The sequence below is a fragment of the Drosophila elegans genome, unplaced genomic scaffold, assembly GCF_018152505.1.
Source record: "Drosophila elegans isolate 14027-0461.03 unplaced genomic scaffold, ASM1815250v1 contig_149, whole genome shotgun sequence".
Classification (NCBI taxonomy): domain Eukaryota; kingdom Metazoa; phylum Arthropoda; class Insecta; order Diptera; family Drosophilidae; genus Drosophila; species Drosophila elegans.
Genome location: NW_024545513.1, coordinates 1,057,936 through 1,076,457, shown reverse-complemented (window position 1 = coordinate 1,076,457; position 18,522 = coordinate 1,057,936). Strand labels below are relative to the sequence as shown.

Sequence of the window (18,522 nt, the reverse complement as noted above, 5' to 3'; positions counted from 1 at the left end):
AGGCCAAAATAAACAGTAGAAACAATACTGATTGTTGTTATTACTTTTAACAGTTTTTTACAGTTTACAGTTTTTTTGTAAGCGTGACAACACATAAAACCCGATCCCAAAAAATAACGAACTTTTAAATATTTTTGCTTTGAAATCTCTTTTTTTTATTTTTTTTTTTGTCACATTTTCTGTTTTCTTTGCACATTTATATAATATATATATATATATATCATTCCTCATATATATTCTTTTTTTACGCTTTTTACTTCTAGCCATACTTTTCCGATTTTGTTGATTTTTTTGTTGTTGTTTGTTTATTTTTGTATGCATTTCGTTTAAAATTAATTTTACAAGTTACATTTACAGCTAAAAAGGTTTTCTCTCGTTTTATTTTTTGTTTGAAATTGTTTTCTTGTTTTTGTTGTCTGCTTTCTCTATAAATATAATTTTTTTGTTGAGTTTTCTTCTTTGTTTTGTTGTTTTTTTGTTGTATATTTAATAATAATTATAATTTGCAATACTCCCGATTTGTTTTCAACTTAAAGAACAAATTTTTTTAAACAATAATAATTAGTTAAGTTAAGCTTAAATTTCTAAAATGAAATCGTTTTGTTGTTTGCTGTTTTCCTTGTTTGATTTTTAGTACAAATTACACAAAAAAAGTATTATGTTCAATAATTTGTTACGTGTCTACTTACAAAGGATCATTAAAAAAAAATCAAGAAAAAAACATTTTCAGAAAGTGTTTTTAAGTTAATACAACGAAAAAAAAAACATAAATTAAAGAACATAATAGCTAATTTAATGGTTAAGGTTAATTCTTCAAAAGTGTGTGTTGTTGTATTATTTTTATACATATTTTTTATGATTAGTAACAGAAATCGAGTGACAGACACAGGCATATATATAACTATATAGTTAATTCAATTTTTTCTTTCAACTTACTTGACTAAAGCATTTTACATTCAAACACATTTACACAGACGTTTCCATACACATATATATATTTCTAGTTTTAGATTTCGATTTTTTTAATGATTACTTGTTTGTTTCTTTCCTTCCGTTCGTGTAAAACTCTCTTGCGTGAAAATAATTTTTTGATTTGCTGTCCCTTTGGTAGAAAAACTTAAAAAAAAAAATCAAAAAAATCCCCCGTAATACAAATAAGAAAATAATAAAAAAACAAAACATCGAGTTTCCCACTTTCTCTTTTTTAAGTATTTACAAAATATATGGAAAATTTCAAGCTATCTCTGATCTGCTCACTTTAGTTCGTGTATACAATTATATATATAGATGATATATAGTTTTATATTCAATGCCCCGACGTAAAAAACTTGCAAATATTTTTAGGGGGAGTAGAAAGAGACGACCTTCTCTTTCCATCTCTCTCTGTCTCTGTCCTTCATTATTGTTCAAGAGATATCTTTGCTAATACTTTTATCAATCGTCCCTCACGTCCTTTCTTTAGATATATATATATATATGTAATATATGCTAACACATACACATTGAAAAAAATGCTCCAAAATATAACATTCAGTTTTGTGTTGCTGCCTTTTGCTAGATTTTTTCGCTTATAGTGATAATTGTGTTGTTGTCTATTTCTAAGCTATTTTCGTTATTTTTTTTAAACCCTTCCTTGTATATAAATATTTGATAAGCTTCCTTTTGTTTTGGGGGCGTATCAGATTTGTGGGGCCTTTGTTTATGTTCTTTCTTTAATTCCGTTTAAATGGCATTAAGGCAGGAATTTAAATTGCCAAAGAAGAAGGTATTGGGTTTACGCAATCACTACATGTTATATGTTAATGTCTTATATGCGTGTCTTTCCAGAACAAGATCAAAATAAGAATTCTCTAAAAAAAAATTTGGTTAAATTGGGGGGTTTGGGTGTGGCTTTTGTTAGCTTATTGCACTATTACACATTTTGTCCTACGATGTATTGTTTGCTTGCTACATTAATATCTAATTCAAATGGGTATTACACAGATACAACATTCTCGCGCCAGCTTTTTGTTTAGTTTTACATGCTATTGGTTAATGTTTTTTGTTTGCAAACACACACACATACTTGACTTAAAAACATTCTAATTTCATATAATTCTATTGATTTGATTTTTGCTTCGTTTATGTGGTTTCGCTTTTGAAAGAAGAAGAACGTATACCAAAATAAAAATTATTTCTGGTTCAGTTGTTGGTCAAGAAAAGAGACATCTATCTGTTTTCGTTTAAACGTTGGTTTTTTCTTTGCCACATCAATGTTGGAAATCCTGCTTTAACATTTTTCTAATTTATAATCTTCTTCTTCTAAGTTTTATATATATATATATAGATATATATATATATATATATATTTATAAAGCGTTACCCATTGGTGGTTTCTGTTTCAACAGCGCATTTTGGTTTTGTTTTCTTTTCTTTTCTGTTTTACATTTAAGTGTGCTATCTTCTTGGTGTTTTTCTCTTCTTTTCTAGGCTTTACTATAAAGTAGTACAATTAGATATATAATATATATAGTATATATGCATGATGATGGGCCTGTGTGTTGCAGTTGTATTGTTGTTGTGGGATTTTAAGCTGTTGTTGTTGTTGAATGCTGGCTGTTGTATATTTATTTTTTGTTATTGGTCTTCTGCTGTTGGTTGTTTGCATATTGTTGATTTTGTTGTAAGCTTTCTCCCGCTTTTTTTGTTGTTTTATAAAATTATTTATTAAAAAATAATTTCCCTCTTCATTTTTTGTTGGTTGTTATTTGATTTTCAAAATCGATGCTAAGTGTTGGGCGGAACTGTTTGATAGCTTTTGTTTTTGTTTTTTTTTTTTGTTTTTCATAAAAAATTACAGTTTGTTACTGTTCTTGTTATTGTTGTTGTTGTTTCAATGTGTGCGAAAGTGTGAAAAATACGCAATATTTGTTTTTTTTTATCTTGCTTAAAGAAAAAAGTGTTGTTTTTCTTTTAGAGAACCTTCTTCTAGTTGTTGTTAATTTTTTTTTTTGTAAGGTGGGAGCTGTTGCACACAATTCAGTTGTTGTTGTTGTTTACATTATTGTTGTAAGTGTTTATTTGTTGTTGTTATTTCGTTTGTTTATTTACTGTGCGGTTGTTCCAGCACTGAGCATCAGGAAATTGTAATTGCGATCCTTATCCGCCTGATGGAAACCTGTTCGAAAATCAAACACAACATTGTTATTAAATCAGATTTCAAATATTTAAGTGTAAAGTCCACTGACTAATATGGTAATTTGTTAAAATTCGGTATATTATACATCTATATTCACATCAAAACAAAATCAATATTAGTTTTAGAGCATGGAACTTTTCTAGTTTTAAATTTAAACTTAAATATTAATGAAATATTGAAATGATTACTTATACTACAAACGTTATATTTTGAATAGACTCCTTCCTTTATCTATAAATACGTTACATAATAAAGAAACAGTTACAGCTTAAACACACACTCATAAAAAAAAACCCAGTTATTAGTTTAGAACCGTTAAAAAACACTTGCAATGTTTTCTTAATATGAATAGGTAATCCAATATTTGTTGATTAAACACAAAATAGATTGCAGTTTGCCGTCAGTGGACTATTATATTTATTTACCATTTGCTGATCCACCGCCAGTTGGCACAGCAGCGGCCACGATGGTGGCACCGCCATTCAAAGCAGTGGCCGCTCCAGCCGCACCGCCATGGAATTTCAGGCCAACATTGCGGGCGCTTACCAAATGGGCGGTAGCCGTGGTCGTAGTCGAGGGCGTGGTGATCTGTTGTTGTTGTAGTTGTTGTTGCGTGGGCGACGACGAACTGGACGACGAGGTGGAGGATGATGATGACGACGAGGAGGAGGAGGAGGATGACGACGAGGATGATGACGAGGAGGAGGACGATGAGGAGGAGCCACCACCGATACCCATAAACGAGGCCGACGATGAGACGCCACTGGACGAGGAGCTCGGCGACGGCGACGGCGTCGATGGCGTGGGCGAGCCACGTATGATTGTAACTCCAGCAGTGGTCGCTCCAATTGCCGATGGCGGACTACCCGCTGGGCTACCGAGATGCAGTTGCTGCTGCTGGATTGCCGTTGGTGAGATTGCCAGTACGCCGTTGACATTGCCATTGCCATTCTTAATTGTCATTATCCCCATGGCCGGAGTCAGTGTGGTTGTGGCACCGCCTCCTGCTCCTGCGTGGTTGCCATTGTGTTTGCTGCTGGCTGCGGTTGCTCCTGCTGCTGGGTTGGCATTTGTTTTGTTTATCACAGTTGTTAGCTGCTGCCAAGTGGAAACGGAAAATAAATTATTAATTGTAGCTTGTGGTTTTTGGAGACTTTCTTTCAAGGATTGCAAACTGAATGGTGGCTATTACGTTTTTATATAAATCTTAAATTTATTTTCATTTTACCAAAACATTTAAAATCCTCTAAGTAGTTTATTTGGCTAAAAATAATTATGAATTTATGAAAAATGTATACACTGATTTTACATTTTAACTGTACATAAATTTACTTGTATTATTTCCATTTGTATTTTGTTTAAAATACCTTTAATTACAACTTAAAGTAAAAAAACATTTTCAAATACAACTTGTATGTTAATCATTCCACAAAAAAATAAATTACAAATCAATTTTTATTTCTACATACAATACATTCTTTTGATTCCTTTTATGCACTTAATTGAAAACATAGTCTATAAATATTTCTATCTTTGTTTTTATGTTTATCTAATCAAACAATCTATTAAAATTCAGATTACATCCACAATTGAATGGGTATTATTTTGGCTTGTATGTTATTCATTTTCAAATGCTTTTAGTTAACAACAAAAAAATGTACAAATTCAGTTTACATCCACAATAAAATGGGTATTATTCTATGTGGGTGACATATTCTCACCCCAGTGGCACAGGCGTTGCCTGCATCGAATAGAATCGTGGTTCCATTGCGACCACTGACCGCCGTTGGTGGTGCTGCTGCTGGTGTGGTTGTTGATGTTGCTGTTGCTGTTGTTGTTGTTGCCAGGCAAACGGCTGGAAAAAGAGTGAGAAAGGGAGAGATTAGCTTGTGCAGCAAGTGGCTGGAATCGAATTTCCAATTGGAATGCAGTATGTAAAATGCAAAATGCAGAATGTAGAATGCAGAATGCAGGTTCGTCCCTGAAGCGTATGCAAAACTTGATCCACATTTGTGTCTAGCTATGGGATCAGTCTAGACCAAAAGATCTGATTGGCTAGGAAAACATACAAATGGAGTGCAACTCGAACCTTTGTCGGCCTGTGGAATGCTTTGCTGCTGATCGGTGGGCGGCGTTTCCCTCCTCAAACCCAATCGCTTCAGCCGCTTCTGCAGCTCGATCTTCTGCTTCGCCAGCCGCTCCACCTCCGCCTCCTGCTCGCGATCACGCTGCGTCAATTGCTGCAATGTAAAAGAGTAGCAGCGTGTTAATCAAATATACATTTAATCTTGCACTTAAAAGTACCTTTTTAGCCTACATAAATGAAATATAAAATAAAGAGGAACAGCGTCTTTACTAAGGGTAAAGCTTAAAAGACCTTTTTTCGTTAATCTTAAGCTTAAAGACCTTTTTACCCTACACAACCACAAGTTTAATTTAAATAGGCTTTAAATAGGTCTTCAAAACCAACTTTAGACAGTATTAAAGTGTATGTATTAATTCAATACTTAATAACATAACAACCTTTACCAAAGAGTTTAAAACTGTATTCTAAGGCTCTATTTTTAAAACACTCAAGTTTTATTTTGATACTTTCGTGATATTCATTTGATTAATTCTAATCTTTTCGCATAAGAGTTCTTCACTTAAATCATTTAAGAACGCTAGCCAGACTTCTTACCTTGACATATTTGTGGGCCGTCTCGAGTATTGTCAAGTTAGAGGTCTTCTTTCGGTCCTCATCTTTCATGGGCAGCTCCTTTTTGAGTTGGTCGTAGCACTCCTTTAACTGGGCACGTCGCTCCTTTTCCAGCTTATTGTGCACCTCCCGAGTGCCCGCTCTGAAATGAATCATTTTTGGGGCTTAGTTCATGTTGACAAGCAAATTTGAAGAGAAAGTCTTCAGAAAACAGAAGACAAAGCTGGTGCTTAACGATGCATCCATATCATATCATATAAAAGGGTATATTCTATTCGTTAAAAGGTATGTAACAGGTAAAAGACCATGTATCCAACCCTATAAGGTATATATGTTGTATATTCCTAACAAGTATGTCCGTATGAACGTCGAGTTCTTGAAAACAATAAAACCCAAAGATTTGGTATTTAACATGCAGATTCTAGTTATGTCTACGCCCCCCCCAACGCCCACAAATCGCAAAAGTCTGTCATGTCACTCATATATAACGGAGAGGTCAGTTATTGAGCTGTATATGTTTATATTGACAGAATAAAGCCAACGACTCAAACAAACATTTTCCAAATCGAACCACAATATTTTAGCTTTAATGTTACTTTTAGCATATTTCAAAAAAACCCAGATGGCGCCACCTAAAACCCAATTGCCTTCTGGGGCATATTTATTGGAAGATTGATAAGCTGAGTGCCTTCTTCTCTTCTGTGTAACTCACCCATTGCTGTTGGAACTGGTGGTGCGCCTGCGTCCGCCATGTCCCGTGTGATGCTGATGTGCCGTCAGCTGAGATCCCGCCGCTGGCGCCGAGGAGGCGATGTTCAGGGCCATCGCCACCGCTCCGCCCGCTGATGATGCTCCGGATGAGTCCAATGAATCCGCTGGCACACCATAGACAACGGCACCCGTGTTGCCTCCGCCCCTCACATAGCTGAGGTGCTGCTGGAACTGCAGATGGTGATTGGCATGGTGATGCTGATGATCCTGCTGATCCCTGGGTGCTGGAAAGGCATTGGACAGTGAGTAGGAGCGAATCCGCGATGTGCTGGTGTCCACTTTTCGCGTGGCTGCCGGCGGTGGTGTGAGGGAAATGTCCGCCGGTCGCGAGCTACGAAACTGAAGTTGCTGTCGCTGCTGGTTTTGCATGTTCTGTATGATCTTATTGAGCGTTGCCCCGTGGTGCTTGCTCGAAAGTAGGGAATCCTGGGCGGCGCCATTTAGATTCGTGGGCGACGTCGCGGAAGACAAGAATAGATATTTGGACGGTGTGTCGGCGTCCCATCGCAATTTGTGCTTGGCAGGATTGGAAGTGGTTGCCGTTACAGTTGCAGTTGCAGTTGCAGTAGCAGTAGCAGCAATTGTTGCAGTTGCAGGCGTTGCTGGCGTTGCAGTGGTGGTTGCTGCTGCTGCTGCCAGCAACATAAAGGCAGAGGAGGCGGGCGTGGGGGTGGTATTCAAGGGGGTTGTGGTTGTGGGGGAGTTTGTGGCAGGTGGAGAGTTTGAATGTTCCATCAACTTTGTTGTTGCTGTTGCTCCCGTTGTTGTTCTTGTTGTTGTTGTTGTTGCTCTCCCCGCTGCAATATGCTGTTGTTGTGGGGAGTGGGTATTGTTGTTGTTGCTGTTCTTGTTCTTGTTGATTGAGGAATTATCATCCTCTAAAAGTTGCCGAAAAGTAAAGAAGAAATAGGAGAAAAAACCAAAATAAGAAGACAAATCATAACTAAGAAAAAATAGTGGGATGGGGGTGGCATAGGAAAATTAATTGGAAATTAAAGGAATAACATGATAAAACAAAAAATGAAACGAAATGAATGCAACACTAATGAGATATAAACAACAAGCTTACAAATTATACTAAAATATTCCTTATCTAATAAAATTTTATGAAAAAAACAAGTAAAATAAAATCGTTTAACTGCATTGTTGATCTCACAAATTATTTGAAATTAAATGAAGTTACTTAGCTTGCTTCCACCGATTGCACAATTTATTTATAAAATGTAATGTATGCTTTCTTTAGATATTTCTATATTTTTAAATTGCCAAATCTTCTACATCTTATTTCAAAACATGGCACATGTTTGATTAAAAACAATTAGTTGCTTCGTAATCGTAAGAACACAATTGTATTTTCATATTAAAATTGAACTTTTCTATTGAGTATATCTTTTGTTTTTCTTTGAAAAAATCTTTCCAACTTGTTAAACAGTCACACCAACTAGGCACAACATTCTAATGGTTTTTTTTTTCAGAAATGATTTTATTTATTTCAATCTAGACAAATACCAGGAAAATGGCCTGTATTAAACTAAATAAAGACTTGGGTTGAAAATCAGAGCACAAAGCGACGGAAAAAAGACAAAAGCGACGTTTAATGAATGCAAATTAATTCGGGTTAAATACAACAGACAACAACAATACAACCAACAGTCAACAATCAACAGTCAACAATCAGTGGGCGATGAAGGTCCTTCGGTGGGTTAATTATATATGATTAAGTGCGGGCGTATGTGTATGTATGTTAAAGTAATGAATTAGTTACGCATTCGTGGAAAACACGATGCGAATTTCCATTGAGTTGCGTCCGAAAACAGGCGCCAAGCCAACGGCAATCGCATTTATTATGCACTATTAACGATTGTTGTTGCGCTGCTTTTCTTAGGTAAATGCGGTGGGTGGTTGGGTAGTTTTATCATTAGGGGGCTGATAAGTGGTGGGTGGAGGGTGGTGGGTGGTGGGAGGTTAGGTGAAGCAAGCCGACACACGTGTCGCAGGCTGACAGAGCGAAAAACCACAAAGACAGATCGAATTTGTAGCTCAAACGGAAATTATGGGGATAATATCTAGTAACAGCCCTTTGAAAGACAACCCCAGAAAACAAATACAAAATACATATTTATGTATGATGATTTTAGAAATCCCAGAGTATCAAGTTAAGTTTTCAAAGAACCCTATTGCTGGCGCTGTTCAAAAATAGTATGCCAATAAATTAATTCATAAATTATAGTACGCTTACTTAAACAGGACCAGATTAAGCTTCTGAATAAAGTGTTGTACTCTTATAAAGGTTTTCTATTGCCAAAAAGGAAATGGCAACTGAAAAAAACAATTGCATAAATTTGTTTTTGTGTGCAAGCGAATAGAACAACTATTTGTAGGAAAAACTAAAGAAACACCCTTTAGACAGTTGAATTTATTTTCAATTTGCAAGTTTTAATTACCTTTTTTTTTAACAGGAAGCTCTTGATTTGATGGCATGCTTTTCAGGAATTTAAGTTCCAGTTGGGATTGTCAACGCCCCTTTCTCTGTGCTTTCTCTTACTCGATTCTTTGCACATGTATTCTTTCTTTCTCCCCTTTTTTTCTACATTATTTAACACCCACATCGCAATGCCACGTGACGAAGGCGCACGTGGCCTGCAACAACTTCGGTTGCACAATTATCAACCCAAGCTATCACACACGCGCACTTGGGTTTCATACACCGAAACAATTGGGTGGTTAACTTCTCAGAAACTTTATTTAAAAAGTTTTTATTGTAAACATTTTTTTTGTTCAATAACAAAATTTATAAAAAATGTTATTTAGGATCTATGAATAAACAAAAGCTAATGCGTATAAAAACTTAATTACAGTAGGTTATATTAATTTTGTCTTTCATTATTGTTAACTGATACAAAAAAAAAGTTTTTGATCTTTTTAAAAGAATATGAGCTATATGTTACACATATGTTTTCAAAATTTAAAGCAATATTCCCCAATGTGTACCATAACCATTATGACGATATATCCATTTATTATTGGGTGTTTGGTGTTGCTGCCGAGCAACAATATGTTGCTGCTGTAACAGCAGCAAACTTTGAAAAGGCCTCAAATGTTGAGGGTTATTGACCTTGTTGATGTTCTACCATTTTGTTGCAGTAAAGTTGCATAAGTTATAATGCAGGATAATGCAGAGAAAAAAGTACGGCTGAGGAAACCAAGATTAGAAATCAACGAGTCTCCGGAAATTTGCATTTACAAGATAATGTAAGTCGGATGGAAAACAGACATCGTTTTCCTTAAAACCGTGATTCGTCAAGGAAAGAGAGGCTAATACAAAATACAGTTTTATTTCAATGTATTATTTTGTTTAGTCATACTCTTTTTTAACTATCGCTATAAAATATTGGTTACAATTGAAGTCCTTTACTTTATTCACACGTAATGTAAAAACAAACAAACTGCTGTTTTTTTTTTTTGCAAGCTTAGGCTTTACCAGGTAAATCGCCACCCACATTTGAGCCACTTAAGAGGAAAAGGCTCGAGGGACCTGGATTTTCGAGGAAGTTTCTTAGCACTAAAATAGAATTCCCCCAAATTACTATTTCTCGTATTAAAACAAAAGGAAGCAAAAACAAAGTAAAAAAAAAAACAGGAAGAGGGAAAAATAAAAAACAGGAACTAAAAGAAAGACGCTGAGAAAGTAAGAGAACAACAAAAAAACAGCTGTCCAAATATTACACATGCAATACCTAAAAAACAAGAAATTCAAATTTGTAAGTGTGAAGAAAACAAACATAAAACATTAAAGCATAGGGAAAGGCCGAAAAATAATATTAAATGTGTACGAAAAAAAGGCCGACAACAACAACAACAATAACAAAAAATGCGTACAAAGTTCATTGACTTTGTTTTACACCAGCAGCCAAAAAGAGAGCGCAAAGTGAGAAGAGAAAAATGAGAGTGGAGCCAGAAAGAGTAGCTGTGCTGGCAAAATAGAGCAAACTTAAGAGAACCACTGCTCACGTGGAGTGAGGAGCTATGACTAATTTTTGAAAGAGAGCTAAGCAAAAATAGGGAGAGATCCATAACATGACGTGACCCCAAACAACAACAACAGCAACAAGTACAAGCGTACGTGCGAAAAAATACGAACGAAGCGCATGACAAAAGCGAAAAAAAGACAAAGAAAAAATAAACAGCTCAGAAAAAAACAGATGAAAAAAAAAGCCAAGATGAACAACAACAAAATACACACACATGTTGGAACAAAACGAAAAATCCAAAAAACCGAAATGAGCACAGCAAAAGCCAAATGAAAACAAAATACTAAATACAGTGAAGATACTTTTAAACATTTATCATTAATACAATAGTAAAATTTCTTAACTTTATGACGTATATTTATTATTTTAAATGCAGTTTAAATCATATTTTCATCATTACACAACAAATTCTTTGGTATTAATTTAAAAGATCCACATACCCATATACAAAAAAAATTAATTAAATAAAGAAAACATTTTTCAATGACTCAAAAATTGGATTTCAAGCCAAACATACATAGTTTAAAGATAAAGCAAGTTCAACTTTTAGCTGGTTATAAAACTCAAATTTTTGTCAAGCTTAGATTTTCATTATTTTTACTGTATTTTTGACGTTGCAAATTTTTGTATCCGATAGTCAAGGCAAAAACAAAATGCAAAAGCAGAAAGAGGGACAAACATGACAATTTAGCACATGCCAATTGGGCAGCGACGTCAGCAGCGTTGCCGACAGCGAAGTCGACGTTGGCAGCGAAACAGACAGCGTGCTAAAAATATAACAGTACCTGCTGCTTGCCACGCTTGCAACCTGTGCCAAAAGAGCGATTAAGAGTGGGAGAGCGACAGAGGGCGAGAGCGCCATTGGGTTTTATTTTATTCAAAATGTATTTTTCTTTTATTTTTGGGTACAGTGCGCGCCCACGCAAAGTGCAGTCGACGTCGACGTCGGCGTCGCAAACAAGGTCAAAACAAGTTTAAATGCAGCAAAAGCAAATGGGTAAGAAAAAGCAGCAACAGTTTCGTTTTGGGAAAGGCGACAAAAGTGTCAATTTCAAAATGGTCAAATATAACAAGGCTAAGCAAATTATAGAATATATAAAGATTTATTCCTTGTTCCACAGAGCTCTCAAATACAATTAACCCTTTACCAACGCGCACAGCTAGAGCCATCACTAACAAAAAATTGTTTTCTTTATTGTGATTATTCAGCGTTCTACAAAGATCTTCCAAAAATATCCTTGGATTGGTTCAAAGACTTTGGTGAATTTCAATTTTTAAAGCTTGGCTTTAATCGAACTTTCATTACTCAATAATGACCCAAACCTACATATATTTGCGGCAATTATTGGTGGTTCAAGTTATGGAAGTATATCTATTTATATATATCTTCTTCCCCCCCTAAATATGTATTTCTGTTTTTTTATATGTGTATCCTAATTGTTTAATAGCGGTTATCGCCCACAATCACCTAGTTGGCTACACCTTCCAATCATAATCAATCAAGTTTAGAACAGCGCTACGTTATCTCATATTTTTTATCACACAGGCGACAAATTATATGCTAAAAATAATATTCCCGGCCATTAGAGTTAAGAAAGCAATTAATGCTACATAGTTAAATAGTCGTGGGCCGTAAAAGTTGCACATGCTAAGCACAGTATCATTAGCTGAAGTATTAAACATATTCGTGTTTATTGTAAGTTTTTATTATGAAATTTTTGTCGCCTGACTAGAGACCAACAAGAGTTAACAGGGGAGCAGACAGCTGATATTGTTGCACTAGAAAAAGTGTTAGACGACGTTTACACAGCAGCGGGCAGTTACGTAGCTAAGACTTTGGCATTTTTGTGGTTATGCGATGATGAATGATGCAAATGGGTTTTTGTTAGGGTTTATATTAAGTCGAAGTTTTCCAAACAAAATTGATTTTTTAGTTAAAGCTTTTAAGAGGTTTTTAGGGCTAAAAAACTATACTTTATTCGATCTCTGAAATCAATATAACACTGCTGATGATATTTTGAAGGAAGAGACGGGACATTTTTTTTCTTTCATGAATAATAAACAACAAATTATCGAAAAAAAAATTACATTTTAAAAGTTGCACTGCTAACTATATGCACTGCACATTGCCAAGATTCGCTTTGTAAAAAGTGCGAGTCCACCATAGTATTTGCTTTAAAAACTGATTATAATATAGAAGCTTTAAAATCTCTTATTATGGCAATATATAGAATAAAACTGTAGAAAAGTCCTACAAATTCATGAAGTTTTATACTCGAAACCGATTAATTGGCTGTTGTTTATGAAACTTGAGATTGGAGATTTAAATCGCTGCTTATTCTTCTTTTCAAATCTCGTAAACTTCAGGGGCTAGCAAACTAATCATAATGTGTATAATAAGCAGAACTATAAGTCCACCTGAGGGCGCCAAAAACTTGAAAACTTGATTCAATTGTGATGGGAACACTCCGACTTGTGGGGCAAGTGGGGAAGATAGTGTAGGTCAAAGTGTGGGGGGGAACTTACCCGAGATGAGGGAGCGACCTTCGCTGTGTCCGTTGGCGACTGCGCCGTTTACGGCGGTAAACTCGTAGTCGTGGGCAGCGGCGGCTAATTGACTGCGCGGACTGCTGTGACCGTTGCTCAGACCGTTCCCGTTCCCGTTCCCGTTCCCGTTCGCATTGACGTTAACATTCACGTTCACGTTACCGATGCTGACGATCCCGTTGCCATTTCCGTTCGTGAACGGTGGCGTTGCAATAATCCCGTTACTGCTGCTATTTCTATTGGGCTGACTGCTATTGTTGTTGTTGATAATGGAGATGCTCTTGCAGTGTAGCGACGATTGTTGTTGCTGCTGCTGATTCTGGGACAGGGCCACGCCCGCGCCCACGCCCACGCCGCGATCGACTCCCGCCTGCGGGAGCTTCTCATGCTGCTCGAGAAATTTAGCCGCCTGGAGGAGCGAATCAATGCCCCCGATCCCTGACATAGCATACACAAACTAGCGCACTCCCTCTTCTCGCACACAGGACACACTCGCACGTGGCAAGGACGAACGAACACGTAACACAACAAAAATATATGTTGAAAAAAAAAGTACAACACTTGTACACCAATGCAAAATAGGACGAAAACACGCGAGAAAGCAGGACAGTGGCAGCTCTAAGTCGTAACACGTTTAGAGTTATTGTGAAAATTATTGTTACAATTTTTGAAAAAATATTGCAGCTGAAATTAGTTGGAAAAAATATTGTTTTCTTAGGTTGAAATTTTGTTGGGGTAAAAATTGTTGTTGAAATTTTGTACTGAAACAAGTTGAAATAGTTTTGGTAGCACTTGTTTAAAATAAATTTGTAATAATTATTGGCGTTTTTAAAGTTTTTTATTTTTGTTTGTTGGTTGCTTCTTGTTTCTTATATGTTGCGGATTGTGTTTTATTGTGTTTGATCTTGTTGTTGAGTTTTATTGTTAAAGTTGGTGAGTTTTGCCGCTTTTGATGATGTTGATTTTTCGGTGGTTTTGATTTTTACGGGGTTGTTTTAGTTGCATAGACTGAAAGGAGAAAAAATAAGATTTTTAAGTTTAGGCCACATAAATAAATACTATAATAACTAAATAAAAATTTTTACTCTTCAAAATTAAGATTATAAATAAAAGATATTCCAGAATGCAATGAGACGATTTTATACAACCTTGTTTATTTACAATTTTTTGCACGCAACGTCACAATTAAAGGCCACAAAATAGGGCAATAAACAAGGTTAGTTTGACATCTACAAATGGTAATAAGTTAGAGTTGGTAGACAATTAAACTACGTATTTTATTTGTTTTTCCCTCTGAGCAGCGCAGTCTTTGCCGACTTCAGCAGCTGTTGCGTTTGCGCTAATTGTGCACAGCTGCGTGGCAACAACACGCACATAAAAAAACAAAAACAACAGGCTGAAAAAAAAAACAAAAAAAGAAGGGGGAGAGAGCCCCAACCAACAAGTTGCAGGCAAAGAAAAGGGGCGGAAATTGAGGGGCAAAAGCGGAAAAAGACAGTGTGCCCCCGACACCGATCTTGTTCTTTAAAAAAAATCATGCCCAGAAAAATTGATAATAAAAAAATATATATTTGTCTCATTCAACAAAAAAATAAACACACATCAAATAGATCATCAAAGTAGCAATAGCCAGGCTTCAAATCTCAACGATTTTTAATGAACTGTTATATTTTTGTTAACTTTGTTAATATCACATTGACAGTTCAAATTTAAATTAATTAAGTTCAAAAATATAGATTTCAAGTTTTGCCAAACAATGGAGTAAACTCGTTAAATTGATTTGAAAATGTAAACAAAAATCAAAACAAAAATCAAAACAAAAATTTGGGATTAAATCGCGGGTGCTAGTAGTTGAAAGAGAGTTTTTACTGTAAAAGGCGAGAGGAAAGAATAAGGGAGGAGGAAGAAAAGAGAAAGGTTGGCGCGTGCGCGCAGGCTGTGCTGTTTTGTTCCTCACCCCCGCCCCTCCCCTCCCATCTCCTTCTCTTGTCCCCATCCTTCCCCTCCTTTTCTCGTCCCTTTTCATCTTCGTCAGCTGCTGGTGTTCCATGTGTGCATTATGTGTGTGTGTGTGTGTGTGCGCGGTGTATGGGGCATTCAACTGAGCGGCGAAAAGCATTAAGAGAGCCTGATGTTGCATTGTGTCTTTGTTGTTGCTGCCATAATTCATATAAAAGGTCAAGGGTCGCACTAGAAAGAGATGGCTAAAAGAAATTGCAGCCGGCTTTAATGCATTTTTTTTTGGCAGCTGCTCTCTTTTTCGCTCACTATTACTCTCTCCCTGAAATTTGGGGGAATATAATTGGAGAGAGCTTTGAGACACATCCAAAAAGTCCTCTAAAAGACGCTGCCTTGACATTAAACACGCTTTTAATGGTCACCCCACCACCCAAACCGCCCCTCTCTACCCACCTTCCAATAACATTTACACTCCTCATTACCCCACTAAACACACACATTTTTTTGCACTTTCAATTCTTATGGATATTATCATTTTCAGACGGGTTCAAAAATGTTTGATAAGAAAGAAATATCCTAATAAAAAAAACGCATAGATCAAAATGAAATAAATACACGTCAAAGACTTTTCTACGATATATATAAATAAGATATCAAATATATTACAATATATTGATAATCATTTGATAAATAATACATTTTTATGACTTTAACGCAAAATAAGATCCAATAAGAGAAAAATTTATAAATTTCCGAGTGCTTAAATGGTGGAATATGAAATATGTAATTACTAGGGTACCAAAAGCTTAGTTTCCATGATTTGTTCGGTTTTACGGGGTGACATGTTGTTCATTGCCAACTTAGGTGAGAGGAAAACAAAGGAAATGACGATGAAGAGAGCGAGGATGAGAAATAGGAGGAAAAGCCTGCGGCGCGTGGCAAATTCTATTAAATATGCAAATCGAAATCACTTTAAATGGCACGAAGAACGAACAACAAAAAAATCGCAGTAATTGACTGAAACACCCCCACGCAACCTCACACTGCATCTGAAATTTTTCGGGAAGCCGAGAACCCAACTGAAAAAAGAACATTGTATAGGTATAGGTACATATATTGTACCTGAAAACGCAAAACAGAAATCGACCCAAAACAAAAAGGGGAAAGAAGAGAACCAAAGAGAGTGGGCCGGCGGGAGGGATATTCCACCCCAAAAGGTCGCAGTTCGAGGGCCAAGGGTCGTCATCATATTTCCCAAAATACCCTATAGGGTACATTATAGCTCATTGATAGGCTTTCTTCGCCAGCTTTCTTAGCCAGCGTGTGAAAGAAATCAAGGACAGTCGAACCTCTCTAACACCTATGTATATATCGAAGAATATACGGAAAATTTAATTACAGAAACTACGGTTTACAGGACCAGTATTTTGTATTACTCAAGGCTTTTTAAATGTTTTTATTTTTAATAAGTAAATAGTTCTCACATATTTTTTTTCACTTACGGTTTGTTTTTTGAAAAAAATTTAACTATTCGGTTTTTTTTTATATTCACATAAATAAATACCTTACCAATATATGTTAAATGCGATTAAAAAATTAATCATACATTAATCATAATCAGGAAGAAACGTTAACCTTTTCAATTGAAATAGTTTTTTTGACAAGTTTGTAAAAAAGTTTTATTTTAATAAAATAAATTTCTACTGCAAAATTCGTATTTTAAAAAACAGAAATATTTCTTTTAGGGAGGTTCTCCTGTGCATGTCAAAATCGAAAGGGAATATGAAGAAATCAAAGGCAAACCTTACTTGTGGGACAAAAACCGGAACAGGACTTTAAGAGGGGTTGATGTACACACAAGAGGAGATTGAGATTCAGATTCCCCATCCAACAATCACATAAAACACTAAACTGGAACTCGAAAGTCAAAATGCAAAATGAAAAGGTAAAAGGAAAAATGAAAAATGAAAAAGAAGCTAACGAATTAATGAAACATTTTGCGGTTGATTTGACCGAGAATAGAGAGATCTGTAATCTGAGAAAAAGGTCTCGAGGAAATTTAATCCTTTTTAGGCAATTTTTGGTAACGGAAAGCCAGAAAAATAGTCCAATAAAAAAAGAAGCATATAAGCAACAGACAAACAAACAACAACAACATTTCCTATATCCCTGTGAATTTCAAAGCTCTCTTTCGCTTTCCTCTCTCTTTCTCTTTACACTCACTCCACCTTTCACGCAATTTCTTTGAATTTCCCTTTTGCTGGCGGTTTTCGTCGTGTGTTTTTGTTGCTAATTTTGAAATGAAGAGTGATGAAGCGTGCAAAAAAATTCCTTTTCGCCCAGTTAAAAATAGCCAAAAAAAAAAAGGAAAAATTTCTTATTTGTTCAGTGAATGTTTTTTCTTTTATTTTTTGCGGTACCATATTTAATAGATTTTTTTAGCTTGTACAAATAGAAAACAGAAAAGTTTTTATTAATTCAATTATTATTCTTTAATTAATTCAATAACTTAACTAAAATTTAACCACACATTTTGTTTAAAATTTGCCTTTATTTTTTTAAGTTTTACTTCCTGTTTAAGCTTGCTAATAATGTAAGCGGATAAATAAAACCATTTTTAGTGAGCAAGTGTTTTTATTGTTTTACTTGGTTTTTACTTTAAGATTTACTATGCATTCTTAGGACATCCCTGTTTTAAGGGTTCACAATTTTCAATTTTTTCCTTTCCATTGTAAATTTTATTTTTAAACTTTTTGAAGAAGCTGAAAGTAAACCAGAAATATAACTTTTTTGTTTCTTATTTTTGATTTTATATTTGTGCAACGCATCACTTTTGTTTGATTTCTTAAGTATAATTCAAGAAATTCAATGTTTCATTAAATAATACCAAATAATATCACACACACACAATTTCATAGTTAATGAAAAGAGCTGACAGCTAGCACTAACACCCGTGCAGTTTTTTTTCTTATTTTTCTCTTGTATCTCAACCTACTTTATAAACTTTTGCAATGCACTTTAAAGAAACTTTGTTGAAAACTTCAAAAAAATATGCATGATTATTTTTTTCATTAATTAATTTTAAAGTATTTTTTAGTTTTTTCGTGAACTGACGCAACTTTTAGAGTGTGACGTCTGCGGCGACGGCGACTGCGACGCGCACGCTACGGCTAAATAATGTGAAATGAAAAAAATGAGAGGGAACGGCTACGCAAATGCCAAGGCAGCACAGAGAGAGGCAATGTGCGAAAGAGCAAGACTTAAGAGCGAGGTAAGGTCCCAAGAGCCATTAAAGAGAGCTATGAATATGTGTGTGTGTGTGGGCGAATGGTGTGTTT

The 18,522-nt window shown here is 35.4% G+C and overlaps 1 protein-coding gene across 7 annotated transcripts in view; it reads right to left on the bottom strand.

Moving 5' to 3' along the window:
- Positions 1-2,856: 2,856 nt before the first annotated feature.
- LOC108135916 (uncharacterized protein DDB_G0271670) overlaps positions 2,857-18,522 on the bottom strand; it is a 37,444-nt gene continuing 21,778 nt past the window's right edge. For 3 of the 7 annotated variants that reach the window (XM_041707177.1, XM_041707178.1, XM_017256851.2), the window contains 7 exons: positions 13,205-14,233; positions 6,589-7,525; positions 5,859-6,018; positions 5,268-5,418; positions 4,900-5,033; positions 3,604-4,276; positions 2,857-3,157 (listed from right to left, as the gene is read on the bottom strand). In XM_041707177.1, the coding sequence (XP_041563111.1) occupies positions 3,087-3,157; positions 3,604-4,276; positions 4,900-5,033; positions 5,268-5,418; positions 5,859-6,018; positions 6,589-7,525; positions 13,205-13,670 (2,592 nt within the window). In that variant the 5' untranslated portion in view covers positions 13,671-14,233 and the 3' untranslated portion in view covers positions 2,857-3,086. Of the gene's footprint in view, positions 3,158-3,603; positions 4,277-4,899; positions 5,034-5,267; positions 5,419-5,858; positions 6,019-6,588; positions 7,526-13,204; positions 14,234-18,179; positions 18,367-18,522 lie in introns of those variants that run through there. The other 4 variants (XM_017256850.2, XM_017256852.2, XM_041707179.1 and 1 more) reach the window with 4 other exon arrangements.